The sequence below is a fragment of the Aethina tumida genome, chromosome 7 (assembly GCF_024364675.1).
Source record: "Aethina tumida isolate Nest 87 chromosome 7, icAetTumi1.1, whole genome shotgun sequence".
NCBI classification, from domain to species: domain Eukaryota; kingdom Metazoa; phylum Arthropoda; class Insecta; order Coleoptera; family Nitidulidae; genus Aethina; species Aethina tumida.
This window is the reverse complement of record NC_065441.1, coordinates 11,121,244-11,142,768: the sequence shown is the minus strand read 5'-3', so window position 1 is coordinate 11,142,768 and position 21,525 is coordinate 11,121,244. Positions and strand designations below refer to the sequence as shown.

Genomic DNA, 21,525 nt, shown 5'->3' with positions numbered 1-21,525 from the left:
ATGCATTTTTAAAATCATCATGTTAGTTGTGTCGAGCCCAATAAATAACAATACAACGTAGCAAAACAGCGTATTAAATTTAAGACAAGACTGGGACAAATAAATCGCGATAGATGTTGTTCAAGAAAACAATCTAGAGTGGATTTTTCTGTTTTAACAATACACGTTGATAAATAAATCCTCGTCGAGATTTATTTAAATGTCCAGCTTCCTGTAGATTCAACAACAAATAAGAGCAAAGCCGGGACCATTCCACTAACATACCTTTCGAGAGATAAACAAAATAAAATCCGTTATTATCGAGTGCCAATCCTTCTGTTTCGCATTGTCCAACCCCTTTTTTTCTTGCAATTGAAACACAAAATTGGAAACTAGATACAATGGACAGAAAAATTAATTTAATTAGATACTATTTTATTGGTACTACATCGTGAAGGTGATTATTTTTTATTGTGCGTTGAATTGAATATTTTTACTAGAATTAGTTGATCAAAAATCAAGGACAACATAAGTTGATATATATTCAAGTAAAATGTATTTTTACACCAATATTTTAATTTGTTCTGCTGAAATAAATATTTTCAGTAGTTATCCCCTTAATCAACCACGTCATAAATGTTTTTCCCGACAAAGAGGTAAATATCCATTTAATAACATTGTTTATGTACATTCGTTGCGGGCTAAATTGGATTTTGAAGGTAATATGTATGAGGTGGATTCCAGTATATTTACATAGAATATAGGCATATACACATGCAGCCTACGGATAATTTTTCATTTAAATGTATATTAATTGATTTGTTAGTATAATCATGACCTCGTCATTATTAAATTTGAAACTCCATCATTTCAGTATCGACGTTCTCTAGTTGAATTTACAACTTGGAAATTCGCAGACTAAATTAATGTTACTAATGTTAATCACTCTGTGATTGTTTTACATTTGTTTTTGAAATTGGTATAATTAAAGACCACGTCAATTAATCAATAAATTAATACTAATAATATGGAAGGTTAAGTAATATTCAATTACTTAAAAATATGATGAGTATGTTCAAATATTGTCCTAATAACAATTCTCTGTTTAAATAATTATTGAATATCTTAGTTTTAAAAATATGTTCATAAAGAAAAACTATTTAAATAAAATAAATAAAAATGTATAGTCTTCGTTCTGAAAATTTTATTTTAATTTTGCTTAAAATTTCAAAATGTATTTTAATTTCACGACTATTCAAATAATTTACTTCTGGACTTAGTCTTCTCATTAATTATTGATCTATTAAAATAATTAGAGCATTTTTAAGGAAATAGTACTCCAGTATAATGTAATTGAATAGTTATATAATATTAGCCATCTATACATGATGATTTGATGTATCACTTTTATGATCTACTTTTTAAGTTCCTGAATGATTAAGTAACAACGTATACGTTAAATATGTATATATTTAATTTCGATTAAAATATGTGAATTTCCTCAAGTTGTCATATTAAAATAAGTAAACATCCTTAAATGGTTGTGGAGCTTAGCTAAGGAATGTATATTCAGCTGCCCAACAACAACATAATTCCCCGTACACATAAATTGTTTTCTGGCTCTTGATGTTCCCAATTCACTATTTCCCCGCTGTCACAAACACAACAATCCTCGGCGCATGAAAAACGAGTGGTATAAACAATGACGGCTTTAATTTGTTCGCGGTCGCCATTAATTCAGCGATTGCCAGTCAGTTTGGCAACTAGAAAGCGTTTATGATGGCCGTAAACAGCTAAAGTTTCTAATAAGCGATGCCGGACTTATTAAAACTAGCAGGAAGCCCATGTTCACGGCCCGGTTTTTAATCCCTTTCATAACTGACACGGCTCTTTTGTTGGAAATTTAAATACTTTTATATTTATGGCAGTTGTTAACTCACTTTGCTTTATTACCCTGCGCCCTAATATTAATCAAATTTATTTTTATTTTTTTATTCCGACCCCGACACTGAAGACTACAGTTACGATAAAATCTGTTATGAAGCCAACAACTCGACATTTACATAGTGTGGAAAAGTTTTATTCGCACCGTAAAATTTTATATTAAATCTGTGCTAAGTTCAGGCTTATCCAAAATGCGATATAGTAAAAATTTATTTTGACGCAACTCATGTTTTCCTACGAATATAATAAAAAAATGAGAATTTGCAATAAAGTTGTAAATATAAAACTATAAACTATACTAATATGACTTTCGATTAAATACATAAATAATTTATTTGTAGTAGTTACAAAAATAAACAAATACAATTTGAAAAGAATCTAAAATATTTTAAATTTAATTATGTGTTTGCTATTTTTTATTAATAAATGATGGTTTATCAGTTACGGCAACATTTTTATTTAAAATTATTCTTTATACAACGGCAAGTTTTGAAAATATAGGTAGGTATGTATAAATCCCAACATTTAATAACGACAAAACATAGAAGTTATACGTGTTTCACGTGGGACAAGGGATTATTTTCTTCCCATAAAACTACGTAGTCTAGTATCGAATGAACGTTAGTTACTTTGTGTACTTCCTTCCGACTGTTGTGAAGTTTTGCTATATACAGGACCATAATTTATATAAATTATCTGATTTGTGTGTGTGGGCTCGGTCTATTTTTGCACATTTGCACCGAATAAAATTTAATGGGCCATAAACCACAAGTGATTCATAACTCCCGATAACGGCTGCAGCACTGGCTCTCGAAATATTTATCAAGAAATAATGCTGCGTAAAAATATATTTGTAATTTGGTAAGTTTTAATTATTTTATCTCGTTTTGCAGTCGTTGAACATCCATCCGAGCTGAAATCAAATAATGAAATATAATATTTTACGGCTTTAAACAAATTCATGACAAAATCATGCCCGGTGTTAAATCAACCCGTTTATATTATGATTCGGATTTAGCTCAAATATTTTGTAAAAGCAACTTATTCGTATATTCCAAAAGTCGATATTTAGATATACAAACATATTAATTTTAGAATTATATACTATAGTTTCTGATAAACTGCTTTAATGTAAACATATAAATAATAAATAAAATAATTGAATGTTATTTATTCAATATAATTTAATGCAAAATAAAGTGCTTTGTAAATTACTTATTGAATTCAAAGTGTAAAAACAAATTTGAAATTTTATTAGTTTGTTTTAATTATTGATAAATTCGTAAAAGAAGAAACATATATTTCTTTTTCTCATATTTAACATGTGTTTGAAACAGGGAGTAAATACAAATTTACAAATAAACAAATTTTTATTTTATTTTCAATTTTTCTTTATAAAAATTTATTTAATAGAGAAACAGAAATCTCATATTTGTTGTTATGAACTTATGATAATAAACTACCAATAAATGTCACAAATATGCGAAATACAAAAAAAAACTGACGCCCTGTATTTTGGTAATTGTCAACTTTTGCATTAAGATAAGATATATCCAGCGACATTTTCCTTTGAGAATATATGGTATTATTGCGAATAGGCCTTTCAGGAACACCCTATATTTATTGTATATATTTTTTTAAACTTTCCATATCATCAAAATGATTTCTAAGTCAAAAATATTGCACAACAAATGAATGTTGGACATATTCAACGTGGATAATACCTAATACAGCTTTCAGTTCTTAAAAAAATCATACATAATTGTTCTAGTGAATCTTTACAATTTGTCTATGTAAATTAATAAAGTAGGAACATATTTATAATAAGTTAACCAATATATAAGCTCAACATCCCTTGAGTAGTTTATTATTTTCCCCAAGTAAATAGTTTGAAGCATTGAGTTTTGTTGTGCTGAGACCTGTGAAACATACAACAATGAATTATATTGCCTGCTGTAACCCGGAGCCAACTCTAGTTTATCAAACATAACAAGTGCGAACTATAGAGTGTGATCCTTCATGCAGAAAATAATAATTGGCCTAGTTTAATTAGGTATACCCATGCTCCACATCTTTTATCATTTCAATTTTCACGGATTCTCCCTCGAGTCCTCTACCTCCATCCATTTCGTTCTTTCTCTTTGAAAGCTTTGTATAAGAGAAACAAAAGTACATGATTTAAATTGTCTAATTAGAAACGAAAGATTGACGGATAATTAATGTTCTCTAAGAAACATTTTTACCCATACATTTAAGTCTGGTAATTATATTTGTAATTGTTTTTTTATTATAATGAATTAAAAAAATTTGTACAATTTACGAAGATTTATTGGTAAAATGTGCAAAAGGAACCAATTTCGCAAAAATGCACATCACATTAGAAAGTAATCGGAAATTGTGCAATATTCAAAGAGCATACATAAAAGAAATGTTCCAGTGATTGGAAACCGAGTCACGATCGTTCAATATCTAAGGTAAACTTTAATATTCATTTCAGAATTGTGGGGAGTATTGCAATCATAAACCGATAATCAAATATTCGGTGCGGATGGCGTGGAATTTGCATTACGAATCGATGTTTCATACGCCGCAAATACCAAAATGGTCCGAATGACCGAACCGTCCAATACATAGGTGACTATCTAATGACACACCGCAATGCTAATACGTTTTGTTACGCCCGACTGGCGTACCTCTATATCATCGGTTTTTTTTGTTTTTGTCCAACCGTTATCTTCCAACCAGTTTCACAATGCTTCATTAGCATTTCAAAGAATTTTTCGCTTGCAGCCATCAAATTGCAAATGTTGCAGAACGAATTATCTAATATCCGTTTTGACGAAAAAATTAATCGATTAAACGTAAATTTACGCATTTCCGCTTGTACAATTTCAATTTCCAATCTAAAGTTCGACGTCAGGAAGAGCCTCAAACGGCACCATAAATCAAAACATAATCAAGGAATCGAATAGATTCCGTAAAAAATGTCCTCCATAAAAATAACCAGATTTTGTAGAAGCGTGAAAGTCGTTAAACCCGATATTCTTATTTCGAACGTCTATCGAAACGTAATATGATAGAGTCTTAAAGAGCAGCTATAGCGGTCTTTAATATGGCTGTCGGTGACAGCCGATCTATTACTCCGATACAGAATGTATCAATTGCAGATATCTTTCCATCTCTTTCTTTGTTTAACCGCCTCAGAAGCGATCTCGCTAAAGGAAAACATTTCGCGTACGCCCGGTGCGCAAACTTCTTCCATTCTCCCTGCCTGCCTTCTTATTCATGTCACAAAAATGTTAGCGGGATATTTTTCTTTATTATATTTACACGTGGCGGCTTATTGTTGGATATTGTTTATTGTCTTACGCTCGAGCACAAAACGTTTTCTGAGATTCACACCTCTGAAAGGCCCAAATAACCGTCCAGGACACAGTGGCGGATTTAGGTAATTTGTCATTGAAACTGCCCGGCTGTTTGTTTCTATTTTTAGGGAAAGATGTAATTTATGAAACTACCTCGCACCTATTACGTTTTATTATCAGGCATAAAGGTAATGTCGTATATCTGTGAAATATAAAATTATTTATTATATGAAGAAATTGAAAACAAACCGCTAAAGAATTAAAAAGTTGAAGTGGTAGGTGAATAACTAAGCTTTTTGTTTGAGAATAAAAAAACTCAAATGGATTATAATAATAGAATGTTATGAATAATTTAAGTAATAATTATTTCAGTCTGGAAAGATAACTTGCCATAACATTAACTCCTCCCTTGTAAATGTCATCTTACTCAATTTTCTATCATTAAAAAGATATTTAAGTAAACTTCATGTTCATCCCCTTCTAATATTTATCAGTTTGTATATCTCGATCAAATCAACTTTATTCCATTGAAATATTTTATTAAACTTGAATTGATATGTATGTAAGTTTATTACAATTTGTGAAAAGTGCATTTTTTGTAACGTATTTTTATCCATTTTCCCATTCTTACAAAAATTATATAGTGAACTATTTAAAAAATATAAAAAATATTAACTAAGATATTCTAATTAAAATTAAATTAACCCATACTAACTTATATTAAGATATTTAACGTACTAAAAGATTTAAATTCAAGTTTAGTCTGTATTCAGTGTGTGAAAAATATAAGACAGTCATCATTTTTCTGAGACATTTCTAGTGAAATATTTTTGTATCTGCGTTTTATATAAACTTGTAATTTAAAATACTTTATAAATAATAATATCCCTCTAAATTACAAAATATTTAAATATTTATAATAATCAATGATAAAACACATATGTGTGTAAATATTAGCTAGATAAATGAAATGAAATTAGCTAGATAACTTCATTGTGACATCTTTGATATAAAATTGATATAAATGATTCAGCATCAATTAGGTTTCTAGATTAATTCATCTCTATTGTAATCACAGCAGTCTGGCAAGTCAACAAGCCATAAATGCATAAATATCTGATTAATTTCCCCAGAGTTTAATACAGAAGTTAATAAATTGTTAAAGTTTTTACTCTCGTCCTTTTAGTCTAGTTTCATTTATGGTCTAATAAAATCATAAATTTATATCCTGACGCTGATACTTCAAAGATATACGTTCAACAAAACACGCGGGTAATTTCAGAAAACCATAAAGCACATTATGATCATGATCAAATGTCTCAAAATGTAAGTTTATCAGTTTATATATTGCAGTATACTGAAGTGATTATAAATACATGATAAATATTTAAAAAACATCATAATTTTTCTACATCATTCATATCAAATAATAACTGTCGAGAATGGCAACAATGTCATCAATAATACGTTTTTAATATTCCGGCACTTCTGTTTTGCCGTCAAACAGGATTCTATAATTATGCACACATTTGTGGTAGGAAACGCTTTCCATGTTAGCACGAATTGAAAGGGCGGACCAACTGATGTTTGATAATTTCACTATAGAAATTTAGTCGTAACAGTAGTGTCACGTACTCTACAACCTATATATTCGTTGAATAAGATCCCACCCTCCAATTTAGTTGTTCCATGCAAAATCAATATGTTTAGGTTTAATTACACTTTGTGTAAATCTGTGTGTCTATAGATTTAAGGCTTCGGCTTGAAATAATTATCTTGATATCAAAAAGTCACTTTCTCAGTAAGGCTGCGATTGGAGCGAGAAATAAATTATTGTTTACATAAAACTTCAGCAACTAATTAAAGACTATACAAACATAATAGCTCCAGCTGCAAAAAAATCATACCTTTTGCAGTCGAGTAAGGAATAAAAGTTTACACAGAAATGTACATTTTCTAAAAAATTCGTTTCAATAGCCGCAGTTTATTGTAACATGTTGAGTAACCTAATTTATTATAAATAATATGTAATGTCTGATAAATTACGTTTGTGTGACAGTGGAGTTTAATAATATGTTGCAAGTTAAATGTTGTATACATGTTCCGCACCCATAACATACTTTTAGCATTAGCTTAAAGTGGATCTTCCGGTTTTCTGCGTCGGAAACTAGTATACACAAACAAGGAACAGGACAATGACCTAAATTAATTCTATTTGCCCATTGGATTCTACCTAACTAAATAGCCCCTCCATATATATGTATACATATATATATCCGGTATTTCGCTGTTTGAAATTCAATCAGTTTCTTTAGTAATAGATATTTTATGAAAAGGTGAATTACATAATAATAAGCCTAAACGTTTCATTAATAAATAAATAATCTTATTGGTTTTTATTAGTTAAATCAAAGTTATTTTACTTTACATTATCAGAATATGCATAACACAAAAATAATTTTAATTTAATAATTTTTTACCATATGGTGTGTTTTAAATATTTAACAAGCACCCACTATTTGTGGTTATAATATTCAGTTTATGTAGTAAATAAAACAATTTGTCAATAATGATTTTCCAATTTATTTAAATGACAATTTTCGTTTTGTTAAAAAATCTTGAACATAGATTTAAAAAATGAGATATGTACACTTAATATTGTTCGTTATAAATCATTTTAATGCAATGTTAATTAAGCAAATATGTCTGTCATACAAATATGCTTGAAATAAATAAACATTTTGTTTGAAACAATTACTTTTTTGATTATTCAACAACGTTTATTTGTCGGACTTAAAAAACTTTGTTTTAAATCAACATATTTAATTTTTAACTAGAACAAACCTGCATGGTAAAAATAAATAATAAAATGAAAACGTAAATATTAACTCATATACACAATATTAAATAATTATTTTCTAATTTTCCTAAGTATAATATTTATAATATAAATGTAAAGTGAGTAAATGAACGTATAATTAATTCAGAAGTTAGGGAATCAAAATTAGCTGCTTAAAACAATATTTCTTTAGAAAACATACAAGCTGCAACGCATTCAGCTATGTGTATACTAAAGTTACAGTTTGGCGCGTTCTAAATGTAATAATGAATGCTAATTGACAGTCCTCTATTATTTTTGCTAATTACCTTGCCGAAGGCTTTCAATCAATTTAATTGATATCGATATTTGATTCTGAAAGTAATCCTTCAATTGTTTTATGTATTAACTTCAATTGAATTTTAATGAGTGGAATTACTGTTATTTTAATATTTCAAAATAAGGCGGAATTATCATTATTATTATTATACTTTAAGCTTTGAAAATTATCAAAAATATATGACTCCTTTAATGATTTCAATCCATATTGTTAGATTATATATAATAGTTGGAAAGATCCTACATATTAAAATATTGCCGACATCCACAATAATTTGATGCTTGAAGCGTTTTACATTTCTAATTAAAAACTATATTGTTAAATTAATATTTTGTAAAAATATATTAATATAATATGTAATAAGTGTTGATAAATATTTTTTTTATGAAAAATTAGAGGTCGGGTTATCAATGTTCCACTCTAAATACATCTTGGAATATAAAAACTATTTTTTTGTATATTTAAAAAATAAAATCTATCTATGTACTATGCAATTTTACTCATGACAGGAGTTATTTTAGTCCCTAGATTCTCTAGACATGATTCCACACTTACTCAACACTCAGTACATAAATAATTCACGCAATACAATTTAACGAGTTCGCATTGGAAATGTGCATCAGAACCGTTCGATTTATGAGAGTATTTGTTTATGAAGTGATCCGCACTCGAAATCAAAAGAAGCAACGGCGACGGGGGTGGCGAAACATGGAAATTCATTTAAACCGTGCGCCTCGTGAAATAAAAACTGAGGGAGAACGTTTTCAAATCTGGGTTGAGTGTGTACCCAGTAAATGAAACCGTCTGCTTTATTTTTATTCATAACGGTGTAAAATTAATATCGTTTTGATAATTCAATATTTCTCTGAGAATATTGTACTGTTTAAATTAAAATTTAATGAAAATTCGTATTATTAATGTCAAAGAATTCGTATCCTGTCGATTTTCAATTACAATTATTTATTATTTGTGTGTTATGAAATGTCGCTCAATATTTTTGCTCACTTGAAGCGTAATAAAATTTATTATTCATTATTAATTTTCAATATGCGTATTTTAACAAATAAAAGGATAAATTATACAATGAATTGACATATGAATATTAGAATATAAAAAGAAATATCTGTTTAACAAAATTTCTTTATAATTATCAAATATTATATCGAAAATACAAAATTAGAATAAAAATAATATCTCTAATAAGCCCATTTGCTATTTACCTGTGGAGAAGTCTTCGAATTTCAACCTTTCCTCCATAGATTTTGACCCAACAAAATGAAGAAGAAGTAGCATTGAATAAGGTACCTCAGGACAATATTGACCACATTTTTATAACAATGCCAAGGCGAAATGTGTGATCTTTCATTATGGAGATCCAACTTATCATTAGTTCCTAAAAGTGATAAATATAATAAATTTTTTACTTGAATTTTTAATCATTTACCACTCTCTATTACCCCAAATTGCGCTCCAAAAATTAATGGAATCTAATATAATACGGTACTTCAAAAATATACTTCATTAAAAAAAAATTATAGTATTAAAAGTCTTTTTCCTTCCAGTAAAACTTTTTGAATTGTGTTGATATGCTTTCAATGAGCGGTAAAATATGACTCTTATCAGTTGCAGTCGTTGTAGAACATTAAAATGTGTCGTTGTCGCGTAAACCTTTTCCATTGTGTGCACTGGGCGTGCAAAAAGTTTAGGCCGATAAAAACGTTACATCTGTAGCAGATGGAGTGTTTCATACACAGTGCTACATGAAAGGGGACTGACAATTTTGTTAATGAATGCCCTTTATAAATATTTGCATGTCTAGATGTTGCTAGGGCCGGTGTTAGAATGGTAGTGTGTCGTGAGCAGAGTGCAATTATTCAACAAATTGCCCCCGGATACTAGGCACATATCCCTTGAACTCCACCGCACCACACACACATACACACTCTGTAGAACAGTGCCCACTGTCACTGTGTAAATCTCATCGCTAAACACTCGCTCTGTGTTTAATATTGCCGGGCTTCGGGCGAAACACACTAATTTCCTCGCCCTTCACAAATACGGATCTCCAATGTTATTGTATTAATTTAATTAATGCTAATATTTGACGAAACTTTGTTAGATTTGTTCACTAAATCATTAACATTGCATTGAAATACCAATTTTAAGATACACTGGATGCGGTCAAATTATTCAATTGTGATTTTAATCAATATTGATTTCGTAATAAAGTACCATTTTTCATTACCTAATTTAAAATATTTGCTGTTTAAATTTATTCTTGTACAAGTTCGTTAAATGTGTGGATTAATAAGAAAAAAAATTTAAAAGCCTGGGAGGTCCTTTAATTATTGACTGACTTTAGTTTTAAGTAAACGCGTATTATTAATGAATAATGAAGCCTCTTTCTTAATTTGAATTCCAAATATAATTATGTAGTACAATAAATTTGTTGTCATATTTATCAGTTAACAGGAATTCTCTTTAAAAAAATGTACCGTAATAATCAGTCTAGGTAATACCCACAAAGCTTATGAAAATGTTGTTGATAACATACTTCTTTATCTTTAATATAACTTATTGTATATTTAAATTGATGTTACTCCTTAGAATGGGGGTAATATTTTGTTATTAATAAAATCTTGTTTTATTGTCAGTAAAGTAACATAAGTTTGAATCGTTTCTTTGTGTTTATACACATCATATGTCAAAGTATTGTAACTTACCCATATTTAACTTTAGAATTAATAAACACAAGACGCAGTACGTAGTACTGTAGTTCAAGTAAAATATTGATCACATCATTAAGGAAACACACAATCCTAATAAAACTTTAACGAGATGTTAAGCTCTAATAAAAAATACATTTATACAATTAATTTTTTGAAAGTAATATTTATCACACAGTTAAAAAGAGACAAAGAGCCGGAGTCTCACATTTCAAACTTAAATGAACTTAACAACTCCTCTGTATCACGCTTTAACAAACTAGGCTCTTGGTTAACAAATCAAGCGACCATTATAGATAACAATGGTCTTTGTAGATCAATTTATATTGTATGGTAATGCTGGGGCTTCCTTTTCGTTGGTTACGTTAGGTTTACGAAATTGCTTTACGGCAGATTTCGAAATTAATCGTTAATGGGGTTGTGCAATGTGGTCTTTTGAAACCATCGTTTTAAAATTATTGAGTATTGAGGTTACAATAAATTATATGAATAAATTTAAATTGATATATATATAATATACATGTGTAATGTGTAAATATATGTAAATTTTTTATTTATTAGGATACGATTTTTTATTAACAAAAATAGAACACTTTTTATGATAATAAAATAAACAAATATTTTCTTCATATTGCAAACAATTTCAATATTCCATACACATGTTTTTTTTAAAAACTACCAATTAAATTTTTGTCATTCTTTATTGTTTAAATCCCAACGTCAAAAATCGTTAGGCTAATTGGACTTTGAAAAAGAGCATAATTCTGTTCAGCAGTAGATCGTATGTTTCCAGAGGAAAGGATATCATGAAAGCAAAGAGATCATTACTGTCAGATGACAACATTATGAATTGTAAAGCGTTCCTATAGAGCGAATTCAGTATTAGTAACGTTGACGTTAACTTTATATCACAGTCATCATAGCGGGTTCGTAATTAACAAAGCATCTTCAACTTATTAACAGTTAAACAAGTTTTTTCCAATAGTTGAACACTGCACTGAATATAAACATCTAAATTGTCTTTATACGTAGTTTATTGTGGTTTCATGAATACATCAAATGATGTGTATCCTCAGGCAAATGGATTTTGCTGGTGCAAGCGAAAAGACGCTTTTCGTTTTCTAAGCAACTCTCGTAACATTTTACATTGAACATGTAATACGAGATTTCAAACAAAATGTTGTTTCCTTAAAACGTACTTTTCTACGTTAAATAATAAAATTTAAATCACATTGACGAGTTAGGTTTTAAAATTGTTCACAATTGAATAATAATGTTATTAATAAACTCAATTATATTAGTTATAAATATTTGTATGCTTTGTTTACATTTTTATCTATTATAAAACAAAATATTTTTTTATATTGCATATATTTGTCATTACTGATCTGCCAATGGTCCTGAAATAAATGTTAATAATAAAATTAGGTTTTATATTAGTAATAAAAAATGTGATGATATCTCTATTACTATTTATAATCAATAGAATTAAGGATTGTTAACTAATTTAAAAAATAGGAATATTAATATAAATTTTGATAAAATTAATATTAACATCACTTAAAAATTTGGGACAAGGATATAAAGTTTGACACAATTTTAAATGAATAGGAAAGGTATCCCTATTCCATGTGGACAGATAATTTATAATTATTTACATGTATATGATATACTTATGTATATAATACTTCATGGCTCGATCACTGGATCATGGGGCTTTAAAACAAAGGACAAACGTATCCTTTTCCCAACATCCGAATTATTTACAATTTATTTTCATTTCATACAATATGCATTAGTAAAGATAAAGCTATTAGATAATTTAAAATTTGAAACATTTGAAAGTGTAAACTTTGATACATTTTAATCTGGTTAATGCTATATGTATATATATTTAGTTTTTGTTTTTTTTTTGTATGGTAGCAGGATTCCTGCAACATATGGCGCATGTTCTAAGTTTCAGCTGCAATAATTCAAAATATTATTTGAATAGTACTATAGAAATTTAAAGTAATTATAAATTCGGTTCGAAGTTCGAAATTTATTTTATTAGGATTAGAAGGATATAAATTTCATGACGTAAATTACAACTATTACGAAATGGACAACTGCAACGATTGAATAATTTATATAAATTTGGCAGCTATTTCGGGAACCGACTAGCAGGATTCCTGCGGCCCACTTCCTGTCCCATTTCGTGTAGTTTCCTGTAAGTTCGGGCAGCAACTTTTATAATTCAGATGGTCGTTTAAAAAATATGACGTAGCTACGGGGGAATTATAAATCGGGCATAAAGTACGGTGCATGAGGCTCATAAAGGGGACACGGGGGATTATCTGGCGGCCACACACGGAATACGATACCGAATCAGACGTGTTATTTAGTGCGACTTGACAGCGGCAGATGTCGCATGGGACGCACTCGTCAGGTCGCCATACCTAATTTACACCGTCATAGTACGGATACCGGAGCCGTGGGACTTACTGCGGACCAATTTTCAGACCTAATTCGGTCTTGTCCTGGGTTGCCGCTGATTAACTGCGTGTTTTTTCCAACCCGCACGACACACGGCAGTTGGGCTTTATGTATGTTTGTGTACTGCGAGATTACATGCCGGTCTACTGCAATTGAACCTTGTAAATACCGACCGCAAATGCTGAAACACACTGCCGGTAGATATGCAGGACAGTCTACTGTAATTAGCTTTTTTCTATCGGCGTAATTAAACGCGATTCGGCATAAATTATGGTCGTGCAAATAGAGCCAAGAATTTATGTTATGTTGCTGAGAAGTAAATTAATGGTACAGATGCAGCATAGGTACTTTGCTGAAAATTATCTTTACTCCATTTACATTAAATTAAACAGAACTACTGCCATTTTTGAATTTTCAAAATTTTAAACATCAATTTTTGTATCTACAATTCACAATCCATTTTATTGTTTAATTTGTGACGGGTATTCAATATCTTAACTTAAAACTCAATCTCTCAAACCTGGCATCATAAAGGTTAAAGGTGAGTTTCTCCTGATATTCTAAGAGGATCATTTTTTTTTCGAATTTACCATGCTGAATTATTTCAATTTTAAAAACAATACATTCCACATTATGTTCAATTTTTTGTTGTAGAATTATTTTATTCAAATTTCAAATAATTTTACTTTATCAATTTTTATTTTTTTTATTTAAATTCACGAGATAATATAATGATATCATGAAGTACAAAAGACTTTTCTGTTGTAGAAGAAGATTTCCAATTATTTTATTTTGTAATTTTTTGTTTCTTTTTATTTAAATTCTCTAAATAACAATACAATGTAATAAAAAATATAAGAATAAGAGTTCTATTAAATGTATGTATTTAACAATTTTTATTCATTTTTCAATAAATAATTATCTACTATTATTATAATAATATAATATAATATAATATAAAAAAATATTAGAAAAGAGAGTATTTTAGAAATTAATGTTTTTCCTTTTTTAATGTATGGAATATAATATATACTATTTTATAATAGTTTATTTTGTTTTTATTAAAAATAAACAATGTATGCCAATATTCCAATTTTTAACATAATTAAATTTTACCATCCATTTTTAATAAACCAAATAAATCATTTATATTCAAATTTCCGTATTTTTAAAAATGAATGGTGCTGACCTTTTTATTTTAATAATTAAACCTTATCACTAATTTTAGTAAAAGAATATAAATTAATTATAACAAGTATTTGTAATTCTTTTTATTCAAATAGTATATAGATAATCGTCTACTTTTATTATATTACCATTAAAATTGTAGAATATTATTTTTCTGTATACACAAATTAACTATTTTAACTGTACGTGTAACAAATATATTAATGTTTTAAAATATTGAGGTGAGTTTCTCCTGACATTCTAAGAGGATCATTATTTTTCGAATTTACCATGCTGAATTATTTCAATTTTAAAAACAAATAATTTCACATTATATAAAATTTTTTTGTTGTAGAATTATTTTATTCAGATTTCAAATAATTTTACTTCATCAATTTTTATTTCTTTTTATTTAAATTCACGAGATAATATAATGATATCATAAAATACAAAAAATTTTTAGAATAAGGCTTTTTAGTCGTAGAACTTTTTTAAGAAGATTTCCAATTATTTTATTTTATAATTTTTTGTTCCTTTTTATTTAAATTTTCTAGATAACAATACAATGTAATAATAAATATAAGAATTTGTGAAATAAGACTTCTATTAAATGTAAGTATTTAACAATTTTTATTCATTTTTCAATAAATAATTATCTACTATTATTATAATAATATAATATAATATAAAAAAATATTAGAAAAGAGAGCATTTTAGAAATTAATGTTTTTCCTTTTTTAATATATGGAATATAATATATGCTATTTTATAATAGTTTATTTTCTAATTTTTAACATAATTAAATTTTACCATCCATTTTTAATAAAGCAAAATAAATCATTTATATTCAAATTTCCGTATTTTTATAAATGAATGGTGCTGACTTTTTTATTTTAATAATTAAACTTTATCACTAGTTTTAGTAAAAGAATATAAATTAATTATAACAAATATTTGTAATTCTTTTTATTTAAATAGTATATAGATAATTGTCTACTATTAGTTTATTATCATTAGAATTGTAGAATATTATTTTTCTGTATACACAAATTAACTATTTTAACTGTACATTACAAATATTTTTAATAAAACGAAATAAATTAATGTTATGATATAATAAGAAAACTTTTTGTTTTCAAATATAAATAACGTATTGTATTTTAAAATATTAATAAAGCTAGTAAGGAGAAATTATTTTTTCCTTGAATATATTATTAGAATCATTATAAATGGCTTAACAGATATTCGTTACTTACGTAATACTTTATAAATGTATATGAGTACGTATATTAATTGAACTTAAATAAAATGCTGGTTATTTTATTTAAGAGACATAGAAAGGAATAATTATATTATTATAATTTAATTGGTTTACCTGACCAACACGTATGTAGTCGCATATTGACAATTTATGTGGAGTATAATATATGCAGATCTATGGAATCCGACAATTTCAAGCGTTGGCGGAGAGCTTAATCGAAACCGTCTCCATTTGCTTGTTAAACTGACCTAACGAAACATTTACACCATCATTTTCTACTCAATTGCCCTTTATAATCTACATTATCCATCCTGTCCAAGTGAATTTGTCAACTCAAGTGACCTTAACAACGTTTACGGTATTATTCCTTGCGAAAATTGTGTTTCGCGTGGCGAACACATCGTTTATTGACCGTCTGAGAAATTATTGCATTTTAAAACCGTTTTACTAGCGTTTATGCCTCGGATGGCACGGATGGCAAGTTTTTTAAATGCTACCATTTGCAGGCTTCACTTAACATTTTGCCAGATTTCCACTTAAATTTTATTTTTCAGATGTAAAATTTATGAGATCTAACGCAACTTTTTTCCGACCATATAATTTGGGAAAATGGCGAATGCGCATACCGTGTAATTGATAATAAAATCATATTTCACTTTACAGTCTAATAAAAGATAAAACTTAGAAAATTCTTCGTTACTTTGTACCAATATTGCAAATAAATAGAACTGTTTCGCACAATGAAATTCGCATATTTTATTCGGAGCAAACGTCGTGCAAAGTTCTGCCAGGAATCAAATTAAACTAAATCACTTTGCCTTAGTTTCAAGAACTTATGCCGTCCGCATGTGACAATAAACTTTTAGAAGGCAAGGGACGTAGCGCAACCTTTGTTAAGTTATTTATCTAGCTAAGGGAAATACGTGCGCAGATAAATTAATTCAATGGTTTTAATTAGTTATTGAAAATTAGAAAATTTCGAAACTATCTAATTATAAAATTATGAATATATTTAATTAATAAATATTAATTAGGTAAAAGTAAACTGAATTATTTTTCTTTTACTGTAGATAAATTAATAATAGTAGACCATAAATATTAACATGTTAAGAATAAATATTAAATCAATAAATCTCATTAATTGCATGTACGTATATGTATTTTTGTTAACTTTTCAAAAAAAAACTGTAATTTACCAAGCAAAAGTAACAGCAGTGAAAAAAGTCTGTTTTATTCAATTTATTTTTTTAATAGAAAATCTGAGTTAATTATTAAATTTATAATTAAATCACAATTCGTTAATTAAATGTTGGAGTAGTTCAAATTAAGTAATTATTTGTTACATACTTCTAAATGTTTTTCACTTTATTGAAAGACTGTTCGTTTTACTGAAACTTGCATAGTTTGTGATGGTAGTTTTAATATTTCACCCATCTTAAAAGTTTCATTCATTAAAAAGTTATAATCTCATCTGTAAGCTCATAAACAAGCGTCAAGTTTCACTAAATTAAACAAAATTAAATAGAGCATGGGATTAAAAATTAATTTTACGCAAAATATATTATTTATCATAAGTGATGCACACAGTATAGTAGAAAGATTTAACAATATCGGATAATGGTATCAGAAACAGCATTATACTAAAACAGTTAGAGTTCTGAAATCTCTCAAAAGTAACCAGAAACAGGGTTTACTTTATATTTTATTTGGTAGTATTAGGAAAAACATAAATAATTATTGTACATAATAAAGATAAACAATTTTAATTAATTAAATAATTCAACACAACATTTCTAAATAATATTTATATCATACAAACATTTTATCCCAACATAAATATCTTTATCGGTTAATGTGAAATACGTTCTTGTGTAAACCAGGCGCAAGATTTCCGCCTTGCTACGCCAATTACTTAGCGGGGTACATATGCTGTACTGGAATTATAATTTCCTGGAGCGACTATAATTTTGCGTTATTAAAAATTGCCTGCATGTGTCTGCTGTATCCGCCCTATGATATATCACGTTTTAAATTAAAAATTGCGGCTAATCCTCCAGACCTATCCAGTTTTGTTAAGTATAAAACCGAGACCAAGAACACGTGCGTTGGCTTGTGAGCAACAAAAATATATTGCTTTATTTAGAGTTATTACTTTACTGGTGTGGGGAGTTTAAATTTATAATCTAATAAGATGTTATTTATTTTCTTAGACATTTTGTATATAAAATCATTTTTTTAACAGTTAAATTAATACATAAATTTTAGTTAACGATACAAGAGAGAAATAAATTGACAATGACAATTATATTAATTGCATTCTCTATTATTGAAAAAATTAATGTAAACTGATAAAAGGCAACGACAAAAAACTTTACAAGGGTCAGAAAGATTTCAAACCGTGTCAAATGTCAAAAGATACATTTTTATCATCCATGAAAGCTAAAGCCAATCTGGAGGAAATGAGTCTTACTAATATTAGTCCAACAATCATAAAAATACTAATGGATAGTGATTTATATGAAGACTTTCAGAAAAAACTGAACATTTCTAACAAAGGTAATGGGAATAAATAAATTTTTGTTGTGTTTCAAGTCTTTGCAGATTATTCTGATTTTAGTACATGTCCTCTTTATCATATGGGACTTATTTATGTTTTAAAAAGATTTTCTTATATTGAAGAAAAGAGACCGCAATAAATGTTTTTCAACATAATAATCGCCCCAAGCACAAATCTAAACTTGTCACGGATTGAATACGAGATCAGAATATTGATGTTTTATCCTAGACGTCATGGTCGCCAGATCTCAATCAAACGGTGAACATGTGAGATCACGCTGACTGTAAAATATGACGTTAAACTTATGCAAATTCTAACAAGTATTCACAGCCCTCTAAGAAGCTTGGAGAAATATTCACATGTTCGCAACCTAATTGACTTAATCTCACGAAAATTTTGTAAAGTTATAAAACAAGAAGACAATTAAATAATAAAAATAGTTAAATAGTTCCTATCTGCCTCAAAATTTACTTCTAATCGTATATACATATTGTTTAGTAAGTAAATTTAATTTTTTTTCCTTCCAAAATTTAAGATAATTATGAACACTACTGTATTATTTGTAATAAAAAATAAAATACTTGGAAATTTCGCAATACACATTTAATTAAAAAATTCTTTGCAAAAGAAATAAGTGGAAGTTCCCAACGAAACCTATTTAGCACCGAAAAAGTCATTAAGATTAAATTTTCCACTTAATTATTTCAGGAATTTTATTTTTCAGGACAAAACATTTCCACTCAATGCGTCTTAAATGAGTGCCAAAATTGTAATTACAGACTTAACTAATTTAAACAAACAAACAATTAAAATAAAAATAAATATTAAAAAATTATTTTGTGTTAATAAAATATTTGTTTAAAGTTTTTCAAATAAATTCACGATTTGATACTGCTGGAGCCATCTGGCAGTTGGGTGCCTAAGCTTGAAATAAAATTGAAGTTTACATTCTCAAAAAATTAAACCAATTTATTTATTTATTTATTTACTATATATTAAAAAACATTAATATAAATCTAGTGCATGGGTTTCCTACTTATGGTTAGAAATATGAATAAATTGTTTATTGGTATGACTAGATTCCTGCTATTTTTGTCAGATTTCTACTACCCAATAAATACGACTTGAACACTTTAAAATTTATATTTAAGATTCACTGTAATATTTGTCTAACCACCTTAATACATCCAATACCGAATCAAGAGAAGGAAGTACATAATCCGCAGAAGTTTTTACGTTACAATCGGGAGATATTCTAAACAACAATGCATTCCCTTTCAACGCCTAAAATTTAATATAACAATTCAAAATGTTAATAATTTATTAAAATTATTAAATTAGTTTACCTGCATGGCATCTTCGTCGGTCGTGTCGTCTCCAATAAATATAACTTTAGTTTTATTTTTCCAACCTTCTTTGTAATGGGCATCTAAAATTTTAAGAGCGGCAGTACCTTTATTCCAATTTATCGGCGGTTTCGCTTCCAATCCATAATGGGCCGGCGTGATTCTAAACTCCGATTTGTTCATTATTTCTTTCGCCCTTTGTTCATATTGTTTCTTCAAATTATCGGGCACTGCACGAAAATGATAAGTGATTGAAAACTTTTTATCTTCCACCCAAGCACCATTATCGGAAACTTTCTCTTCGAGTTCCTTAATCATTACATCCTGAGCTTCCTTATATTTTTGTGGAATTTCATGGATGTACACTGATCCATTGGGATGAAGAATTTCAAAGCCATGATTGCCGGCGTAATGAATTCCATCTACTCCAACCTAAATTTTGTAAATTATTATAAAATTAATTAAACTTGTAATATTACTGTTGATATCTATACTGAACCTTTTCTTTCACATTATACATAGCCCGTCCAGAGATAATTGCAAGAAATACACTTTCATTTTTTGAAAGTCGAATCAATAAGTCTTTCGTATTTTCTGGAATTACAGCCAAATCTGGATGAGCCACAATTGGTGTTAAAGTTCCATCATAATCAAGAAGTAAGGCTAAATTCTTGTTCTGGCCCATATACCTGGTGACAAAAGAAGATTATAAACATGAACGTGATTATTCTAAATTTTCAATAATTATTCTTCTATAACAATATTACGATATAACATATCTTATATAAGTATAATATATTCACCCTATGAAACAATTAAATTTAAAAAACAATCATATATAATTTTTCTTCCTCCAAATACAAATAAAAAATTTTGATTCAATTTAATTTTGGTGAAAAACTAGTGACTCTTTTGCTCAGAACTTGTTCTGGTAGCACTGATTTGACCTAACAGAATATTCTTAAACTCCAAACATCATTTCTAGTTGTTATGGCCGAAGTACAATTACTTAAATTGAAGAAATTACAAAAATATTCAAGTATTTTATGACAGTGTGTTAAATATAAATACTTACTGGCTCATGACCCTGTTAACATCTTGGGAATCAATGTGTGCCATTCTAACTGCGCGCGTCACTCTCACCAAACTGTTCCCCATCTAAACAAAACGTGGCTTTTAACCTTAATCTTTTCTGACGGCACTCGTTTAATCATTAGTGGTTGATAAGCTTATTTGTTGATTGGAAATTGATTTTACTTACATTGAACAAAGTTAGGAATACAATAATAAGCATACTAGCTCTCTGGGAGAATTTCATTTCCTGCGATTTTCCATCTCCAAAGACATTGTGGGCAAAGTTTTTTTAGATTGGGAACGATTTCTGGTCTCTGTTTAGAAACGAATCTGTAAATATGTTATTTTTGGCTGTATAATTTTCATATCTTTTACTGAGTATCTCAATATTCAAATCCTCAAATATTAACAATATCATGCTATACATATTCTCTTACATCATAAATATAAAAATAAAAACTTAACAAGCGAAA

The 21,525-nt window shown here is 28.2% G+C and overlaps 1 protein-coding gene across 1 annotated transcript; it reads right to left on the bottom strand.

Annotated features, from left to right (window-relative positions):
- Positions 1-19,761: 19,761 nt before the first annotated feature.
- On the bottom strand, positions 19,762-21,348 carry LOC109594570 (uncharacterized). The gene is made up of 5 exons (XM_020009784.2): positions 21,240-21,348; positions 21,054-21,136; positions 20,478-20,667; positions 19,979-20,410; positions 19,762-19,916 (listed from the first exon to the last, which is right to left on the bottom strand). The coding sequence occupies exons 1-5, from the start codon at positions 21,294-21,296 to the stop codon at positions 19,779-19,781; spliced, it is 900 nt and encodes a 299-aa protein (XP_019865343.2). The 5' UTR covers positions 21,297-21,348; the 3' UTR covers positions 19,762-19,778.
- Between the last annotated feature and the right edge of the window lie 177 nt (positions 21,349-21,525).

Bases quoted from the DNA above. Each gene is read 5' to 3' on its own strand.
- LOC109594570 (XM_020009784.2), bottom strand. From the start codon at position 21,296: ATGAAATTCTCCCAGAGAGCTAGTATGCTTATTATTGTATTCCTAACT. The intron at 20,411-20,477 runs GTTCAGTATAGA...TACAAAATTTAG, and splicing joins TGTATAATGTGAAAGAAAAG to GTTGGAGTAGATGGAATTCA. The intron at 19,917-19,978 runs GTAAACTAATTT...ATTAAATTTTAG, and splicing joins CCGACGAAGATGCCATGCAG to GCGTTGAAAGGGAATGCATT.